This window comes from Apus apus, chromosome 2 (assembly GCF_020740795.1).
Source record: "Apus apus isolate bApuApu2 chromosome 2, bApuApu2.pri.cur, whole genome shotgun sequence".
Taxonomy (NCBI): domain Eukaryota; kingdom Metazoa; phylum Chordata; class Aves; order Apodiformes; family Apodidae; genus Apus; species Apus apus.
Genome location: NC_067283.1, coordinates 117,917,441 through 117,938,858, shown reverse-complemented (window position 1 = coordinate 117,938,858; position 21,418 = coordinate 117,917,441). Strand labels below are relative to the sequence as shown.

General features: G+C 38.8%; 1 protein-coding gene across 3 annotated transcripts; it reads right to left on the bottom strand.

Annotated features, from left to right (window-relative positions):
• Nucleotides 1–1,410: 1,410 nt before the first annotated feature.
• On the bottom strand, nucleotides 1,411–17,874 carry UBXN2B (UBX domain protein 2B). Of its 3 annotated transcripts, none has more exons than XM_051611568.1 (10): nucleotides 17,730–17,874; nucleotides 15,574–15,674; nucleotides 12,401–12,472; nucleotides 10,710–10,869; nucleotides 10,094–10,171; nucleotides 8,276–8,398; nucleotides 7,234–7,343; nucleotides 6,614–6,751; nucleotides 4,355–4,516; nucleotides 1,411–2,199 (listed from the first exon to the last, which is right to left on the bottom strand). In XM_051611568.1, exons 1-10 carry the CDS (start codon nucleotides 17,853–17,855, stop codon nucleotides 2,037–2,039), a joined length of 1,233 nt encoding a protein of 410 aa, XP_051467528.1. In that variant the 5' UTR covers nucleotides 17,856–17,874; the 3' UTR covers nucleotides 1,411–2,036. The 3 variants fall into 3 exon arrangements, with proteins under 3 accessions (XP_051467528.1, XP_051467529.1, XP_051467530.1); XM_051611569.1 differs by lacking the exon at nucleotides 17,730–17,874 and adding an exon at nucleotides 17,139–17,266; XM_051611570.1 differs by lacking the exon at nucleotides 8,276–8,398.
• Nucleotides 17,875–21,418: the final 3,544 nt, after the last annotated feature.

Genomic DNA, 21,418 nt, shown 5'->3' with positions numbered 1-21,418 from the left:
AACAACTCCAATCAAGTAAGAATAGACACTTTCCCTTTTTGTGGATGGAAACATAAACATTAAATATGCATATACAACTCAGTGGTACATCTGAACTTTCCCAATGTTGACATTTAAGATAGGATCCAGGTTCACCAGTCCTACTTCTAATCTCTTCAGGAACTCATTCCAACTACATCCAACCCATACAAACACCACAAGCCTTCTGCTTTTGGTATGCCATGAATTCAGTATTTATTATTCCAGACTCTTGCTGCTCACTGTCTCATCTGGTTGTAGAACAGCACACGCCTTCCCTGAGGTCTCTCAGGCTTAAGCAGCACAAGCAAGGGGAAGATGCCCAAACCACAGATTGCCCAAGATCAATATCACAATACTGACTTTGGCCTTGCATTTATATAGAGAAGTGTTAGTTCATAAAATATATGCATAGTTAGTGTCCATTCATTTCCATTTAGGCTTAAATATTTGGCACGCAACACAATAAACACTTCATCACAACATAAATTGTGAAGAAAAGAAGAAATGTTGCCCGTGGTCTTTTTAGTTTAAAATTTTAATTACTTAGCACATGAAATGAAGTATGATTAAAATCATGCAGATATTCAGATTACAAAACAAAATCCTTCAAATACCATTGCACATTTAAAATTTACTCAAATATCTACTTTGAGGTAAAAATGTAAGATTAACCAAATATACTGAGCAATTGTAAGCTTAGCATTAATAAATAATTATTGATATTTTCAGAATAAAGTAATCAGTGAAAACAGCATTTTAACACATATCAGTTCAAGAGATGCAGCCCATTTATTGCCCCTCAGAGTGTTATCCACTCAGCTGCCATAAAGCCACAAACACTATAAAACTGCATACTCCTAAAGCACAACAGCCAGTTTGCCCACAACCTGATTCCTACATGCATACTGCAGTGTAGAGCCAAGTTATTTGAAAAGATACATAATTTTAAACATTAAGGGGGTTTAATTTAAGCTTCCAAACAAATATAATGAAAGGTGCACAACCAAATCCCCACTGAACATGCCAAACTGCCTTTGGCCAAAATTCCAAATGTAAAGGCCTGAAATTCTGGTAAAAAAAAATACATGACCAATTAACACGTCTACTTTTGTGCATGCAAGTGACAGCAGAAACAAATTCCGTGTTTGTGCACCTTGGTGCTTCTTGTTTGTGGTTGTTTAAGTAACTGTTCAAGTGAAGAATCATGTAGCTGCACATTCAGGTCTGAAGTGACCACAGGCCTATTCTCATGAAATCTAACTCACAGCATTTCTCCAGATGACAGTGGTCTCTCCCATTTCTCTAACTTCAGGAAGAAAAAAAACCTCATACTTATTTTTGCCACAAGCAGAACAACTAGATTACAAATGAGAAAAATGTATTGTAATCTGTAGTAGCTGAGGTTTGCATCTCCTGAACCGATACTCTCGTATGAGCAATGATACAGGGAAAATTACAGAAAAACTAGAAGATAAATACTCTACTGCACCACGAAATACTACAAATAGAATATACAAAAATTACAGTAGGCCATTAATTATCTGTTAATCTATTAAACAGAACACCTTAATATTAATACAGCTTGGAAGGTAAATATAACCTGCAGGCTAAGTTTTCAAATGGCTGTTTATCAATGCAGCATAAGACATTTCCATAGTGCAAATCTTACCAACTGTATGAAAGACACTGTCCCATTCAGAAAAATGCTTGTCCCTCCACCCTCCTCAAAATAACAAAGTCATAAAGTCATATCTCATTTCACATTTAGTACAAGATGTGATTTGAAACATACAAACATAGGGAAGCTTACCTTTAACATTGAAAAAACGTTGAACAATGTTGAGAAATTGAAATGAAAAAGTTTGATATGCTATAGCTGGAAGACATGAAACCCAAAAATGTGATCCACAGAAATGGTGACATAAAAAGACACGGAGCTTTTCTTTTTCCATCTGCTGGCAACCTCTTGTATGACAATACAGTTCGCTCCCTACCTTGTACCAACAACTGCAAGATTACTTTAATTGCTGAAGAATCACAGTGTTAAGTATATCTGCTTCTTGTAGTGTCAGGCTTTCATCTGTTAGCTCTTTATTTGGAAAGGTAGTCACGAGAACAAAATCAGATGTTGCAAATTCTGGACGGGACTGGATAATGAAATCTCGAATATCCTTAATCCTGTGGAAAGGATATGGACATGAAAACTGTATGATTCCATTTTGACACAAATCTCTGAACGTTAAGATGATCAGAGAAGACAAAACCTCCTAGCAGACTAAATTACTTGATATGTCCTATTGATTTTACGTTGCCATTTGATCCAGATGCCTCAGGTTCTGGCCTAGAATTCTTGCTTCTTGCATACAAACACCTGAAAAACTGAATGGTGCTTGTTTCTCAAATAACAGAATAAAATTTGTAACATAGAAGTATATTGCAAACTGATACTTAGCATAAAAAAAATTTATGCCATTTCAACACCAGCTGTTAAAAATTTCACTATTTATTAGTTTATTCCAAAAAGGCTAAATTATTAATGGAAGAAAGAATCTTAAAATACATGGTGACAGTGATGAGAAAGCAGAGGGCAATTATTAATAACAAGTGGTTTCCCCTACTTTCACTTGGCATTGAATTTCTGAACAACAGTTCACAAAGCAATCACATCATCAGTACAACAAGAAAAAAAATTGTTTTACAAGACATGGGTGAAAAATATATAAGATTTTAGAGATAAAACTGAAAATTGAGATTTTTTCACCTAAGACAGTGAGCTGAGAATGAATCTTTGAACATCTATTGTAACTAATAAACAGGCAGATTTACTGTAGCCAAATAAGCAGGAACTTAAACCTTCTATCAGTCTTCAAGTCTTATGACACAAGCAATACATTATAGTAGCTGATTTTGATCATATATATTGCAAGGATAACTAATGAGATCCACGTCCAAGAGAAACTATTAAACAAGCTTCTGTCCACACACCCTTCTTTACAGACCTTACTACTCTGTTACTACATTTCTACCCTTTTATGTAGGCAAAAGAAAACTCATGATGGCTACAGAGACTTCTGATGAGCCCTACTATTTACCTAAGTCACTTCTCCAGCAGGTGCTGTGAAGAAAGGATCCGGGCCTGTACTATCAAGTCTGCTAAAATATGGGACATTACTGCTGTATCTTCCTCCCTACTGGCATCTTGGCTACAACTGCCTCATGGTCTGTGCATGTTGTCAGGTGAAGAAATGTGCACATTGGCTCTGCCCTCATTCTGAGCCAGAAGGAAATAAACAAAACAGGTAGTCTCCTTGTAGCAATATTAACATGGAATTGGGTCCATGCTAAGACCACCTCCAAGGCAGGATCTAAGCTCAGTTTCAGCTGTGTTCTAACACAATGGTGCATATTCCAGAACAGGGCTGGCTTGAGCCCTACCTGCTGTGAAGCGTGGGTGGAACTACTGCCCAAAACTCTGCCCTCTGCCCAAAGGTCTCTCAACCACACAGTGCAAAGTAGAGCTTTGCAGAACCTTGCACTAAAACAACCTCTTAGGCAAATAAATAGGGTTGGCCAACACCATTTGTGGCAGTGCCCCAGTAATGTCAATATACTGATGGCAAGCTCTAATCAGCATACTAAAAGATCTAAAAAACCCACCAAGTTCACATGTTGCCAGTTCCTGGGAGATGACCATCCAAACCAAAACAAAGGTTGGTTCTCAGTATTATGTTCAGCCTATATTCCTGAATTGCAAATGAGTATGTTAGGTCCATATACCTTTCTGCATATGGGCTGCAGTCTGCACTCACAACCCATGTCATATTTAATCATTGCCTCAAGTATAACAAGGTAGAAAACTGAAGCTCTCGATTACAGGCCAAAGCACTTCTCTTCTGTCTGTAGTGTGGGCTATATTAAATTCAGACTACACTCCAAAACACCTTAAAATAAAGTGTCTTCACAACATCATCTGAGTCAGCCACATGGCCTTCCCAAGAACAGTCCAGGGTTGGGATGACTAAATGGTGAGGTTGTCCAAATCTCAGTCACCCTGAGAACAGTTATGGCTGGTACTGTGTCTTTACAAATCACAGGACAAAACTGGTCATGAAAGTCTTCGACTTTACAATTATCAAATATTTTGTGTTCCCAGTTACAGAATTTTTCTTTGGTAACTTATCAATACATCCACGTTATGAAAATGACTGAGAACTATGTTTCAGTAGAGCTGTATTTTTCCCATTTTTTATGTTTTGTTAATAATCATTTAATGACAAAACACAAACTTAGTGAAGTAGTTACAGTTACCCACACTGATGCAGAATCAGTTTACCTGTGTGTTTGATTAAATCGTTGTATTAATCGGCTTCCATCTGCTAATCTAATTTGAATTTTAGTTGCTGGCATGGAATCATCAATCAGAACAGGCGCATTAAGAATGGACTTCTCCTCCTCCTCTGGGGAAGAAGGTGTGCTGACTATTTCAGGTGTAAGGCTAAAGGATTGAAGGACAACAACCAGATGTTACTAATGCAGCCAAACCAGAACTGAATAATGTTTCAGTTGTCTTTATCATGGAATTACTATAATGTATAGCTAGTACAAACAAGCAATGAGAATCTTCTCAAAGTTATCTGAACTAAGCATAAACACAGTGTTTAAAACAGAGACACAAATAATGCCTTTGTAGTTTCTTGCCAACGACTGCACTAGTTAATATTTATTTTTCTTATAACTGCATATCGATCACATTTGCATATTTTTAAAGAGGTAATCAAGTACAAACAAGACCATCTTTGTTTATGCTTACAGAGCATGAAATGACAGGCTTTGATACTAAGATTTATATATTGTACTTCATGGACTCAATTAAAAAACAAGTGTGCAACGCAACTGATCTAAACTGCTTCAGCAATTGCTTTCAGGAGCACCACTTTATGATTCTAGGCATCTCTCATCCTTTTAGAGCACAAATTATATTTACAGGTAATTGATATCACCACAGCTTGGAACTTCTTCTATTTAGTATAAAAATAAATCTGATTGGAGATTGGCTCCTCTTCCACTGCTTACATACCTGAGACTTCATGAGCTACCGAAATAAACAAAATGCCACACAACTGGTGTGCATTTATTTTTTTTTCATACAGAACCTCCTCTCTTCCCCACCTGCTTTCTTTAGTAACCTGAGCAAGTTCTCAGGTGAAGAAATTCTATACAGCTGTTCAATAATACATCACTCCTAGCAGAGCTCACCACTTTCACAGTCTTACTGAACACATTTCTGCATTTTCAAAAAGATGAAGTATAGATTGGAAACAGCTGAGAATCATTTATTGAATTAAGTTACTTGCAGAAGCATGCCAGTAATACCTTTTTTGGCAACCAAAAATATCACATGAATAAAAGCAATCAAGAACAGAAACCTAGAAGTAGTTACACTTCAACAGCTAGTAACAAGTCAGCTGGAAAAGATGCCATAAAGCCTGTAATTGTTATGTGAAAAAGTTGATGGCTGGCAGACCTGAGGTCACATTACTGTTTGCTCTTACTGACTGACATAAGATGAAGAGAGATTATGCACTTTTGGACAAAGTAGTCTGAAATATTCAGTCACAGAAGTGAATTTTGGCACATTATATATCAGTTCAATTGAATTACACACATGTTGGAGAGCTTTAACGACATCAGCCAACTTGGCACCAGGATAGCAAACAAAACAGAATCAAGTAAACACTTTTCTAAATAATCAAATTTCTTTTTTTTTACTACATTTATGACTTTTATACAGTAGTTGGAGACGACACTAGTACTTGAGGAAGTGGGGAATCCAGTAAGAGGTTAGAAGTTGAGTCCCTACTCTCCAGAATCCAGGCTTTGCAGTATTATTTCATATACAGGAGCATGTACAATTTCTCTGGTTGGTTGTTTTTTTTAAAAAGCAGCTTCTGGTACAGATTTTTGCAGCATGCTTTTTTTCTGCTGCTTCAATTAAAAAAAATAGCTGAGGTGCTCCCATACAAATATACTTCTCATCTGCATTAAGTCAAGCCCCAGCCATATTGTTGCAACAGTATCTCCTGTTCTGTATATGATGATCCCAGCAGTGAAAGACAACATACACTGCAGCTAAGCCAGCATAGAGTATGTTCTTACTGGCCAGCATCACATTCTGCCTTTTCCTCACTAAATAGGGAACAATTATTTGGGTTTGCTCCCTCTATCCAGAGGTTTGTACAGTTTTGATCTTGATTTAAACACGGATGAAATTACAAAAATACAAAGGCAAAACTATATGCAAGAACAGGCATAGGAATCTCAGACTTGCAACAAAGCACAAAGTATATAGCAAATCTCTGAGCTGTTGCGGACATAAGACTTTTTTTTTTTAAGATTTATATATAAAATTCCCTGATTACTGCTGACTCTGTGAAATCAGGGCTGAGATGCACAGAATAATGTCATATTCCTTTTGTCATCGGATTAGCTTCTCCAGCAGTCTCCTAATTGGTTAAATCCACTTTTAAAATAGCCAATGAACACAGAAATATGAACAGAATAGCATACGAACAGAAAACTTAGTGGTTTTTACCTTCCAAGTTTTTGCCCTTCTCCACTGAAAGCTTTGAATCGCAGTCTAGGCTTCACATATTCCTGTTCTTGGTGGTCTTCCATATCCAAATTAACCTGGCCACCATGAACAAGTCGTTGCAGTTCCACAGGAATTTCCCTTAATTACAAAAATAAAGGTTTCCCACTTATGTTCTGAAGCGCAATACAAAATTACACGAAAACCTTACACAGTACAGCATGAGTAGACATCATTAGTATAGTCTAAAAGTCTTAAAAGTCTCATTGTTCTGTGAATTGATTTAAACTCAAAATAATAAATAAAATGAAAAACTAAACAGAAGAAAAAAATCTGGCAGTCAAAACTTAGAACCTACTGACAGTAAAAACCTACAATGTGCTAACAAAACATGGGAAACTAAGAGCTGTCTGTAGCAAGTAGCATTCAGAGCTAAACCACTAGAAGGATGCAAAGTGTTCCAAATATTTAAATGTCCCATGCATCTGATGACAACTACAGAACACATTTTATGGGTCCAGGCAGAGAAGAAGCCTTGAGTTTTTTATAATTATCAACATGTGGAGAAAGTTTCTTTCTTCACATCACTTGAAAGACCTCAAAAAATTGTCATTTTCACTTACCCTCTTTTAACAGACTCAAGAAACTGAGCATTTGTTGGGTCTGAATAGGATCTCAACTCGCCATCATCTAAACTGAAGCCATTCCTCCACAGTTTCAGCAAAATTTGAACCTGAGAAGCAAAAACAGTGGCATTAAAAATATGTAAGACAGACAAATAACATCTTTCAATTTCATACAGGGTAGTTATAGAATTATAGAACTACAGGTCAATCAGTCTCACCTCTGTGCCCAGCAAGATCACGGAGCAGAACCTCCTGGAAACTATGCTAAGGCACATGGAAAATAAGAAAGTGGTTGGTGGAAAGCAACATGGCTTCACCAAGGGCAAACTGTGCCTGACAAATCTGGTGGCCTTTCATGATGGGGTTACAGTGATGGCAAATAAGGGAAGAGCAACTGATATAATCTACCTGGACTTGTGCAGTGTTCGACATTGTCCTGTATGACATCCTGGTCTCTAAATTGGAAAGATATGAATTAGATGGATGGATCACTCAGTGGATAAGGAACTGACTGGATGGCCACACTCAAAGAGTTGTGGTCAATGGCTTGATGTCCAGATGAAGACCATTGATGAGTGGAGTTCCTTAAGGGTCGATACTGGGACCAGTGCTGTTTAACATCTTTGTTGGCGACATGGACAGTGGCATTGAGTGCACCCTCAGCAAGTTTGCTGATGACACCAAACTGTGTGGTGAGGTCGACATACTAGAGGGAAGGGATGCCATTCAGAGGGACGTGGACAGGCTGGAGAGGTGGGCCCATGCCAACCTCATGAAGTTCAACAAGGCCAAGTGCAAGGTCCTGCACCTGGGTCTGGCCAATGCCAAGCCAAAATACAGGCTGGGTGGAAAACGGATAGAGAGCAGTCCTGAAGAAAATTACTTGAGGGTACTGGTTGATGAGAAGCTCAACATGAGCCAGCAATGTGCACTTGCAGCCCAGAAAGCCAGCTGTGTCTTGGGCTGCATCAAAAGAAGCGTGGCCAACAAGTTGAGGGAGGAGAGTTTCCCCCTCTACTCCACTCTCATGAGACCCCACCTGGAGGATTGTGTCCAGTTCTGGAGCTCCCAGTACAGGAAGGACATGGAGCTGTTGAAGTGAGTCCAGAGAAGGGCCACGAAGATGATCAGAGGGCTGGAGCACCTCTCCTATGAAGACAGACTGAGAGAGTTGGGGTTGTTCAGCCTGGAGAAGGCTCTGGGGAGACCTTATAGCGGCTTTCCAGTACCTGAAGGGGCCTACACAAAAGTGGGGGAGGGACTTTTTTATGATGGCATGTAGTGATAGGACAAGGAATAATGGTTTTAAGTGGAAAGAGGCTAGATTTAGTTTGGATATTAGGAAGAAATTATTTACTGTGAGGGTGGTGAGACACTGAAACAAGCTCCCCAGGGAGGTTGTGGCTGCCCCCTCCCTGGAAGTGCTCAAGGCCAGGTTGGATGGGGCTTTGTGCAACCTGATCTAGTGGGAGGTGTCCCTGCCCATGTCAGGTGCATCGGAACTGTATTATCTTTAAGGTCCCTTCCAACCCAAACTATTCAATGATTCTATGAATCTTTCTTCTGTACTTAACAGATTTTGTAGCAGACCACAAATAAGAATGCAAATGACAAAAAAAAGAACAGAGGATTGGACTGTAACTATTCTTGTTAGAATCCTTTAAAAAAAAGCAAATAATAGTTAAAGATTACTACCTACTACAAGATCACTTCTATACTTGGCAAAATAGGAATCTCTTAATCCTCTATCCATGGCAGAACAGATGCTCTACAGTGACTGTGTAGTGATCTCCACAGTGTTCTAACTACTTTTAAAACACAGTAAACATTTCTTGTTGATAAATTAAGAAATAAATCCATGAAAGTACAAATTCCTACAGATACAGCAATTACAGGGAAAACTATTCTTTCTTCAAATTATTACATGCTGAGCTCCAATGAAGTTGGTATCAACTCTATTCAGCTCAAATGCTGATCATTCTGTAAACCAGCTTCCTTCACTCCCTTCCTAATTTGCAACCTTCCTGTACCTGCAGCCAGAGCCTTCCACCTTCAAAGCCTGCATCTCTCTTCCCTGCAAATGCCTTGCAGTCCAGCACAAGGAGGCTTCGCTAGCCAGCAAAGCTGACCTTCCCCTTAAAAAATTATCCCTGCTCCCTCTTAGGGTAATCCCACTGGAACCAGCTTCCAGCTCAGTACAGCTGGCCATTGCTTACAGGGTAGAAGGCAGCAGCTCCTGGTATGACAGGACAGCACCCCCCAGCCTGAACTACATCCTTTGGCCTCATTAATTTCTTATATCTAGATAAGCTTAACATTTGCTCTGGCCATTCACGGGAATGGCAAAGTGTAGAGAACTTTGTTTACTCCCCACACCCCCACATCACTTCCCATCTTTTAAACGAGAGAAAAGAAAAGCCAGACAATTTTCCAAAAGCCTCTAAGCATCTGCTTCATCATTCCTGGAATACACCCATGCCCTCCAGTTTGAGATTGGCTACTCTGCAAAGCACAACAAGAAAAAAATTCCTAAACTAAGAGGATTAAAAGGTTAGCATAGCTAAGAGAACGCAGAACAGCAGCTGGACAAAAGTAACTGAAAGGAATGTTTGCTAAGAATTTCAAAGTAATTTACATCATAAAATTCCATAATGGAGACCTGAGGGGTATCCAACAAATACCTGTTCTCTGTGGACACTGTCACTTTAACAATGTCTTTGTAACATGTATCTAATATTTAGATATTAGACTTTCCTCATACACATAGCTGGAATAACACTTGGCATTTCAAACTATAAATGTCATTAAGCAGACATCTGCTGGAGATTCTACTCCTGCTATTCAGAATTTTACTTACATCTTGATTTTCTCCATATATATATTCAGAGTGCTTTTGTGATGAATCACCCAATCTATATCCACCACCAGAAAATGACTGGAAAAAATACATAGAAAAGCTTATTGAAATAAGTATCTGTAGATTAAAATTCTTACCTAAATGCAAATAAAAGCATCTGCAAGCTTGCTTCTATGACAAAAAGCAAATACACTGCTGTAACTTGTATACTTTCTAAATGGAAAATTATACCTAGTAACTATAATCAGGCTAAGCAGGTTTATGTGATGCATTTCCACTTCTAATCTGTACACTTCTCCAAACATTACTAATTCAACAGACAAGAGATTTTGATTGTGATGCAACTGCATTAATCAAATTTAATTAAATAAATTTTAATTAAAAATAAAGCAAATAATTCCAGTTCAGGTTGACTTCTAGTTATTCCCCCTGGAATTGTATGGTTCCTCCCTGCTTTATTTTCTGAAGCAAGCTATTTGAGCACAGATAATACACAGCTGTGTTCATCAAATCCTCTGCTGTTTGGAAACCACAAAAAGGCGTATTTGTTCTCATATTGTTAAATGATTTTTAGAGACACTGATGTAAATACAGAACAAAATATCTTAACTATTACCTTAGCTTTACTGAAATCACCAGATGCTCTTGAGGCTTCATCTAATGGGACAGCCCCATGTTCTTTTGCTTCTTTGAAGAGTTCAGCAACAATTTTACTTGGATTATTAGAAGCCCCAGAAATCTGTAATCCTCTATATTCTGAGTCACCTGAATAAAATCTTTAGAATAGCAATGTTCATAAGAACAATCCTTTAAATGACAAGCATAATTTTCATCTTCCCATTAGGAGAAAAAAATGAATGAACAAAGAGACAAATCTGGCACAAAACCTTTTCATTCTGATGACAGAAATGTTCCACTTGGTTCTGATCTTCCCAGCAATCCAAGCGGCACTACTCCAGAGACATCACACCAAGAAAACTATCAAGATGCCTTCTGGAACAGAGCCCAGAGATTCAGGGCCAAGGCCAAATGTTTCAGTGAATGGAGTTCTGATGTAGCCATGGCTTTATACACCTCCCCAAAAGACACATGTCCTTACAGGTGTCCTATGCATGGGACTGTGCCTGGGCTGGTTAGAATACAGATTCACAGTTAACACTGTCTTGACAGAATGCACGCAAAACTGTTGCTGGAAAACCTGAACAGTGCCACAATTTAATCTTTAAATGAAAAGATTGAGTATACTTCCATTCCTGTCAGTATCAGAAATTTAAAGTTTTTCATAAATCTAATTAACCTTTCAAGAAATTTCAAAATCTGTAGAAACTGCTATGAAATCTAATTTGTGCTCTTTTTCTTCAACACCACCCCATTTCTAGCTTTTGAAGCTAAAATGTTAAGCTACAAATAATTCTGTTCACAATTGTATCTGCTTGATTATGAAGATCAAGGTATTCCTTGAGGAAGGTGCTCTAAATCTCTAAATACTAATGGAATAGAAGCTGTAAAACATCTATATATAAATATAAAACCTGGCAAACTTGAGAGTGTTTTGTCTTTGATTACAAGAAGTGCTAATAACTAATAAAATAAGTGCTTTCTACTTTCCTTAACTTTTTCACTTAACCACTTTGGGCAAGGCAAATAAATTATCCATGTGAAACTCTGTCTCAGGCCAGTCTCTTCAGAAAGCTGTTGATTCCAACATATTTCACAATTACCCAAAGCCAGCAGTAGGAATGAAGGTACTGTACTATCATACTACTTTTACAACGTCACATAACTGGCAATCCCTTAGTATCATCTCTCCTTTGTACATAAATCTATATTTATTATTCCAACTGCCATTTATAGGGAAAATCTTTAATTATTAAATTTAAAAGAATTACAGCAGTAATGAGATGAAAAAGAATTCTCACCAGACCTTTTATTCAAGAAACAAAGGAAGTATTCAAATACTTGAATAATGGATACACAGACAACTCAGGTATTTGAGAAATGGCAAAAAAAGCCTTGGAGACCAGGAGCAAGTTGCAAGCTTTACATCCATACGGTCTCATATTAAGTAATCTACAGGTCCTAGATCACTACAGCCAGATTCTGCTAAATATAATTTTACTACAGCACTGGACAGCTAACACTTACTCTAGTAAGTCACACACCATCTCTGTAGTTCCTAGCTCTTTGCAGGACAGACTTAACTCACACACATTTGGAAAAAAAACAGGAGAGAATAAAGTGTGAATGACACCAAAAACCCCATTACTTTCACATATGCTAAATTATTTCTGTTTGTTTTAAAAATACCTTTGGTTTTCTTTGTCATCGCTCATGCTTCTCTCTGGTTTTCTCAGCCTTCTAAGAGAATCAATTTTAAGACTGCCAAGAGAGTAAAAGAAAACATTTGAAGATGACTGGTACATACACTTCACTAAGTACTTAATTTCTGACTTCTGAAACCACTTCTTTTTCAAAAACGAAGGATAGCAAGTTGTTGGAGAGTTTTTTTTCTGTTCTCACCAGACTTTTTTGTTAGCTAAAGTATGTAGCAATGAATGCTTCTCAGTGAATAAGCAGCAAAGGGGATCTGTATGGCAGAGTAATTTTGCAGTAACAGTTGGACTAGATGATCATTGTAGGTCCCTTCTAACTAAACTATTCTTGTCTCTTCTAGCATAGGTTAAGCAGAATTCTGCTTTACAACACTGGTGGTCCCACAGGTAACACAGGTAATATGCAAGCTCAGTAGCTGTTTCAGAATCCAGCTTACCAGAATTAATTACACCTAAAATTCTTTCTGCATTTTAGCTGCTTTTCTCAAGAGGTAAGTTGCCTAGTGAAGTCAACATCAAGTTTCTTCATTATCCTGGAGTCCCTATCTACGAGGATCCTAAAAACAAAAAAGTAGTAGTTCTCTTTCCTATTTTATACAATTTAAAAAATACATTGAATGGCAACATTGCAAAGACTTGCAAAAGGTTATTGAATCAGATTCTGTTTTGTGATAAGGAGAGACTGATAAGCAACCACCGGAGAAACTAGGATTGTTAGTTTGCTAAATGCCAGGAAAAGCTGTACAGACATATGCTCTTAACTTTCATGATAAAATTAATTAATGCAAAATACAGAAGAGGTAGTCAACTACTATGGGATAAGAATGTACATACCATCTGCTACACAAGTGTCCTGGTGTTAGCCAGGATGAAGCCAATTTTCTTTTCACTGATTTGTTTTTCTTCAGTGAACCCTCTTTTAAGCAGCACATTTGCTGAAACTAGCAGCAAGTTTTCCAGCTAGTGGACTGATACACCTGAATGTTTATAGTTACTGCTGAGACATCAAAGACACTTTGCTCTGCTTGTTGAATCTGCTGCTTCGGACACTAAAGGAGCAAAAGACTCATATCTACAGTCCTCCCATAAGGAGGAGCAGACTGGACAGACATCAAAATTGGCCAAAGAAATAGTATACGTGACTCTCAGTATAAATTCAGAGATGACGGAAATCAAGTCCTTCTTCTTCTTCCTTCTTTTCCATCCATGGCTGGTGTCCAGGGAGGACTGTGTCTATCCATCACCGTTGATCCCTAGGCCTGTGTGTTCCTGACCCTCGTGACTCTCCCCTCAGCTCCTGCCTGCTCTGCTGCTCTCTTTGGAAGTGGTCCTGGACATTTCGGAACTGCTCTCAGCTCAGGAGAGTGCTGTGGGAGTTGCTGGGGGTGGGGGGAGGTGATAGGGGTTTTGCACATTCCTGTATATATTTGTGCTTATTTGTACATATTTTCTTTTATCACTAGTATTTAATTAAAGCTGTCCCATTTAGTCTTCAATTTGGAAGCGTCCTTCCTTAATCTCATGCTCCTTAATCTCTCCATATATGGGTGGGAGGGGATAGAGAGCATTATTTTCACTCACTTAATTGCTGATCCTGAGTTAAACCATGACAATGAGTAATGGCAGATCATTAGACTAGTTCAGACTTAGGCGATTTGTCTGATTGCAATACCTTTGTAATCAAAATGCAGCAGAGCAGGCCACTGCTTTTTTAAGTATCAGCGTTGATAAGACAATGTAATTCACAGAATCACAGAATCTTAGGGCTTGGAAGGGACCCCAAAAGATCATCCTGTCCAACCCCCCTGCCAGAGCAGGATCACCCAGAGTACATCACACAGGAACACATCTAGGTGGGTTTTGAATATCTCCAGAGAGGGAGAGTCAACAACCTCTCTGGGCAGCCTGTTCCAGTGCTCTGTCACTCTCACAGTAAAGAAGATTTTCCCCATGTTTACATGGAACCTCCTATGTTCCCGTTTGCACCCATTGCCCCTTGTCCTATCACTGGACATCACTGAGAAGAATCTGTCTCCATCCTCCTGACGCTCATCCTTTACATATCTATAAACATTGATGAGGTCACCATTCAGACTTGTCCAAGCTAAAGAGACCCAGCTCCCTCAGCCTTTCCTCATAAGGGAGATGTTCCACTCCTTTAATCATCTTTGTGGCTCTGCACTGGACTCTTTCAAGCCGTTCCCTGTGTTCCATGTAGCTGATCAGTCAACTTGGATGGTTTCATCAAAATAAACAAAAAATCTCTCAAAAAAAAGCCATTCTTTTCCAAGTGTCAAATTTTGTGCTAAAATCCCTCTTCCTGAAGATCTGAATTTGCAGATGCACTTGATGCATGGCACTGGTAACTAAGATCTTTCCTGCTGCTTAACCTCCTTTAAAACAGAAATCCACATTGGTAGAAGCAATTGAAAGACAAACAAAATACAAGCCTTGTGACGGCAAGTAATTCATGTAAAGACTTCTTTAAAATTATTTAAATAAAAATTAATTCAAAACTGGTAAGACTTCTTTATAAAAAAAAATCAAAACTAAACTGAATTTTCAAATGATACGTGAACTGCAAACCAGCAGAAGTTGGGTGTCTTTCCCTCCACCTGCCAAACCCAGATAAATTGATTAAGAAGCCCTTATTATTCCTCTTACCCCACAAGAAGCCTCCTAACGAACCTACTAATAATTTTTCAAATTAATATTTGTCTCGTCAGATACTGTCTTAAGTACAACACTCAGAGTAGCTCACTTGTAAAGTTTCACACAAACTACTGACTTGCTCAATTTTGAACAAGCAAAGAATTGCAGTATTTTTTTAAATATAAAATTTCCAAATTCTATCTGTGTAAACAATGAACAACACTGCATCCCATTTACAGCATCTTAATCTTAGCTTAGCTGAAGTGGGTTTCAAGTGTTTTGGAATACCATGTAGCATAAAGGCTCCTAAATAAATACAATTTTAAAAGCATTCTGAGAAGACACAGACTATGCATTATTACAGGGATTCACAATTCTGATTATGAACTGCTGTAGATTGCTTTTTATACAAGGAGATCAAGTAAGCATGACAATGTTTTGTGAGCTAATACAGTTCCCGTTCAAGATGTTTCTGAAGTACAAAGCACATCTTACCTCTGTGATGCTTTTGTGTTACTGATCTTCGTAGTTGTTGTTTTTTCAGGACACAATGACTGCCTTTTAGCTTCATCTTCATATAACTCTGCCAAGGCCAACTGTAGGAAACAGAACTCTTTACAAGCCTGTAACTCTAGAACTACACATGGAACAGGTATAAGACAAAAACTAAAGCAAAATGTGTGCATCACCAGAAAATTAGAAACATCAACATGAGAAACCTCAACTACTTCTCTAAAATCAACTACCTTTCTCCTTCATGAAAAAAATGCATAATGCTTAATACCACTGTGACTTAGAACTTGTCTCTGCCACCATTTGGTTCACAGTGGTTCATTGGTTACATTCAAATTGCATAAGACTCAGAATTGAAAGCCCATATACACATGTATGTACACACTACATAGGATGCATCATCTCACTGATGTTAACAAATTGAAATAAAGTTGCTAGGTAACCCTCTGATAAGGCTTGGAAGCAAATAATAAAATTTACAAACATTTTACAAAGAAATGAGAAAAAGGTAACTCAAATCAGCTTGTAACAGATTTAAGAACCAATTTAAGAACATTTATGGCTTTAAGACATTGCAAATACTTAGAAAATAAGTTTTTCCAAAGGTTCCCCAGGTTCTGGCGTATCACCAATAAGTTCATTTTTAGGAAGTTGTGCAAGGCACATCTAACGTGTCATTTTTAGCCGTCCTAAATAATACTCTACTTTGTCCAATCATCCTTAATTTTGTCCCCAAACCATTTTGTTCACACTGTGCAAGTGATATTAACATTTTATCATGCACACTAGGATAGCTACTAGACTACAATTTCATTACAGTTTGATGTAGAAGGAATATATATTAAAATAAAATGAGACATCATCCGTCCTTCAAAACACACTGCTAATCAACACAGGGTATTAATCCCATATTATCGTGAGGCATTCTCTACAGGGGAAAAATATGAGCTGTGGAATTATGTGTATTAAGAAAATTAAGCTGAGTACAAGACAGCTGAAGAAAAGCACTGAAGACCTCCATTCCATCTCAGGATACAAAGATATATCCTTTAGATATGTAAAGCTGATGGGGTAAGTCACAGATGATCTTCCCCGTGCCATCCCTGATCCAAAGACAGAGGGATGCTGTGGGAGCTCAAAAGCTCATGGTCAGACTTCTGTACATTCCTTATATCACACCTCTCATGGTGCCAGGACAAATCAAGTACTCAGTGAGATGGATGGTCAGCTACTCTGGCCCAGGATGGTATTTCTTTACTTTTTTAACTTTTTATAAATCATCATCTACCCAAAATGCCTGTCTGCTTCAGCTGACTAATTAAAGACCTTATGAACCAAAAGTATTAACACAGAGGTTATTATTGCTACATATTGTAGCAAAGTTAATCTCAACAAGAATCTATGAAAATCCCAAATAGTAATCAAGAAAAAAACTCTATCTACCTTTCTCTGTTAATTATGTACAACGAAATAAAATAGGGGCACAGTTTCAGTTGCTAAAAGTTTCATGTCCTCCCCAATCAACTTGCTGTTAAAATATATTATACCTTCATGCGGTTTCAAAGTTACACACAAAAAAGGGATACTGCTAAAAGCGCCTGCAATTAAGCATTCAGGCATCAATAGAGAGCTCCATGTGTGGTCATGCTCTCTCAAAACTCTACACATGATGGCCTGGGAAAAGATCTTGCCCGTAGTCTCACACATTTACGAAGACTTGATATTTTCCTGCAGTGAAGGACACTCCTACCAAATAAGCAGGAAACACAACGGTGCCAAAATAACTTCAAGTACAGCTAAAATCCAGCTCCCGAGGGGTCGGGAGAACCCTTCCAGCTCCCCGGAGAGCTGACCAACACACACGCTGGCCGCCCACCGCTTCCTAAAGCGCCCAGTCCTCTTTCAGAGGCGTCCTTCCCTTCCCAGCCTCAAAAGAAGGGGGAAAAAAAGGAAAAAAAAGACAGCCTCCGGTGAGAGGCCCGGCTCGGCCTCCTGCGGACAGCCCCGAGCGGCGGGAGAAGCCGCCCGGCCCGCTCCCCTCAGGGCTGGCCGGGGAAGGCCAGGGCCACTCCGCCCCGCTCGGCTCGGCCCCGCCCCGCCCCGCCGAGCGAGCGGGACGCCCATCCCCGCCCGCTCACCTGCAAGTCCCGGGCGCTGGGCGGGCGGCCGCCGCCCCGAGGCTGCCGGTCCCTCCGGACGCCGCCGGTCGCCGGCGCGGACACGTCCCCTTCCCGCTGCGCGGGAGCAGCCCCGCCGTCCGCCATCTTCCCGGGCGGGCGGGGCCGGGCCGGGCCGGGCGGGGCGGGGCCGCCGGGCACTTCCGCCGCCAGCGGTTGCCGTGGCAACGGGGGGCGCTTGTCCGCTGCCAGGCCTGTGCTGGCCCGGGCCTCGGCGGTGTCAGCCTCATGGCCAGAGTGCGCTTGCCGCTGATGAGAGCAGGGCTTCTCAGTCTGCTTTGACATGCAAGGCTCTCTGCAGAGCTATAAAGTGTCACCGATGATGGCTAAAACCAAGCTGGGTTGTTCTTTTGAAAATGCTTAAGCAAACTTGGAGGAGAAAGGGATGTCAGCCTGGCAAATGCAAACTCTGAGCACCCGAAGGGGTGGCTCACGGGTCTCAGAACTCCAGGCTGATTTAAAAAGTGTGAGATAGTGGTTTCTTTCTGGCTCTTGGATACTGAGGATTAAAAACTTTCTAAATCTAGAAGCTGAGTTTGTCACTTTAATTTGGGGATTAAATACTCTGAAAATATGCTAGCTCTTCTGTAATAATTTTATAGTCAGGTATCAAACTTTACAATGCTGTCTGTCAGAAACTAAAGCGAGAAACTTAGAAGTTAAAACTTTTTTCACGATCTCTGCAGCCTGCTGGTTGACCATGGCCAGAAACCCAGTTCCTTGCTCATTTCCCCTCTAGTGGGCTTGGGCAGAGATTCAGGAGAGCAGAAGCTAGAAACTCTTGGATCAAGGTAAAGACATTTTAATTGGTGAAACAGCTGAAGAAGTGAAGCAAACCTGCACACAAAAAAACAAAGCAAAATAAGGAATTTGTTCACCACTACTCATTGGTGGCAGGTGTTTACCTGCTTCATGGAAAGCAGGGCTCCATCAAGTGTAGTGGTTACTTGGGATGACAAATGCCATAGTCATAAGCATCCCACCTTCCACCTCCTTCCCCACAGTTTTTTTGGTGAGCATCACCTTGCATGCTATGGACCACCTTTTTGACCAGTTCAGGTCAGCTGTCTCGTTTGTGTACCCTCCCAATTTCTTGCTCAGCCCCAGCCTGTTTCTGCAAGGGTAGAGTGGGAATATGAAAACCATGATGCTGGGCAAGCATTATTCAGCAACAGCCAAAGCACTGTTGTGTTATCAAGACTGTTTTAGTCACAAATCCAAAATACAGCAGTTACAGACTGCTCTGAAGAAAATTAACTCCACCCTAGCCAGGAGCTGAATTTTTGGTTGAACTTTTTATGTGCTAATCTTCAGTGAAATGACAAAATGAGTGCTGCAGGTAAGACCTGGTATGACCCGAATTATAATTAATGAAGAGCAAATAATGTTTGAAAGTGGGTGTGTTCAGTTTTCCAAGAACAAACTTAAAGAAGGCAGTGAAAGAAATCTTGAAAAGAAATTCTCAGCTTACATTGGTACTTGCCATTTGGATTGTAGAGCAAGATACAATGACAAATAGGCTAACTTCAACATTATGTTCTTTCATATAAAAGAAGGGCTTTTATATATAAAAATATAATATAATAATAATATAATATAATATATAATAATGGAAATAATATAATGGAAATAATATAATGGAAAACAAGTATTGATAATACCACAATCCATTCCAATTTCGTATTTCATCAAGTTGTGGATCCATAATATCTGCACACAGATAAATCACTGCCCTAAGTGAGGCCCATTGAGCTGAATGGCAGTTGAAAAGTTTTATAATCTGAACTAGAGAATATACAAGTTATGACAGTCATCAATTGGCCAGTTGGGATTTCATCCGGAATTGTGGACTGACAGCTAAAATCACAAATTATCCAGTGTTCACTGAGCCACAAAGGGGACTCTGGTGACTGTGACCCCAACGCTGTGTTCCAGTGCCCAGATCCATCTCAAGAGTCAATGCTACCAGATCCACACTAGTGGCAATATTACACTTAGGGAAAATGAATGATTGGGCTTTTCTGCAGGTTTTTTTCTGGGTATTTGACAAAGAAAAACAACACCTGTGAGGATACATCTTAATCTAAATGTGTATATATATAAAATATATTGCATATCTAATAAATTACACATAGCTTCCATATGAACTATATAAGGTGATCATGTATGCTTGTAAAGAACTCTTACACTCTGCTCTCTACTTTATTTAGGGAAAAAACCCAAATGAAAAGAAATAAGATTCCCTTTCATTTGGCTTCTGTCTTTGAATCCTCCATAAGATGAGTATGTCAAAAATAAAAATGTAGTCACATATTGTTTCATTGAGCCTTCCTTGGATGAATACATGGTGCGCAATTGTTGTCTAAGTGAACATATCCTGTGGTGATTACAGACTGAATTAGCAGAAAGGATGTCCAAACTATAATTACTTTAAAAGCCAAATAACTTTGTTATTAAATGAGTTGGGTTTTTTTAATCAGCTGTCACATATTTTGGCAGGTGTGTTTTCCATAACATTGACATTATTCCTGTCTGTGTTTCTCTGTGATTGCCTCCTCTTTGAATAAGGCTGTCAACCATGTTTCAAGAAATCACCTGAATACAGATTAGCACTTTTTTTTTTTTCTCAGTTACGTTTATATAGTCACAGACATCTGGAAATTTAAATCAGTCTATCCCAAGGAGCCATTTAATTTACATAACTTTATTATTGTGACCAATGTTTTCTCACATAATCATAGATTTAAAACAGTCAATTACCATCTGGCAGTCCAAGTCCCTTAATTAGAATTGGTCTTGCATTTTTCTTTATGTCTGAAATACTCTTCAATTACCCTTATTTTCCTCCTAGAGATTAAAACTAGCAGTATTTACAGTTTTCTGTTTGGGAGTAACTCAGGTAATGGGTAAAAAGTCATTTCAAAATTTCACTGCAGTCAGTGCTGTCCAGAAGCAAATGTATAACTAAAATGCTAGTAAACATTTAAAAAAGAAAAAAAAAAAAAAAAGATAATTTTTGGGTGTAACATAAGAGAGAAGGAAAGAAGAACAAAGTTAGAGCAAAGGTAAAAATAACAAGAACTTTCTTTGAAAAGAATTTGAAATAAAAGTGTTATAGAGGCTGTAAAAAGAGTGATCAGGATAGCGATAGACAATAAAAATAGTATTCTTAGGTTTAGTATAAAAGCTTGGAAGTTGAGATAGAGACCTGAAACTTGAAGTGAGTAAATGCTTATTGGGCTGATACTGAAGTGAAACCAGCAGTATAATCACAGGTCTTTGTACTTCAAGGACTGGTGATACCACATTAAATTTACAGTGTAAACAAAAACAACACAAAAAATTTAATATACAAACCAATTGCATATGGGATTACCCCCAACACCAGGAATATATGGAAGATCTTTTTATCTACTGGGGAGCACATAAATTTGGAAGGTAATTTTCAATAATCTACAACACAGGAACACAAGTATCTCAAAAAAGTAAAAACAAAGCATATATTTAAAATTACAAAAGTCTTGGGGTTTATCTCTCTATATACCTACCTATAGAGATAGAAAAACTAGAGGTTTTAATGAGTTTCCATAGTTATGGTACCTTCCTTAGCTAAACATAGTCTGAATGACAGCATGTAATTTGAGTGCAAT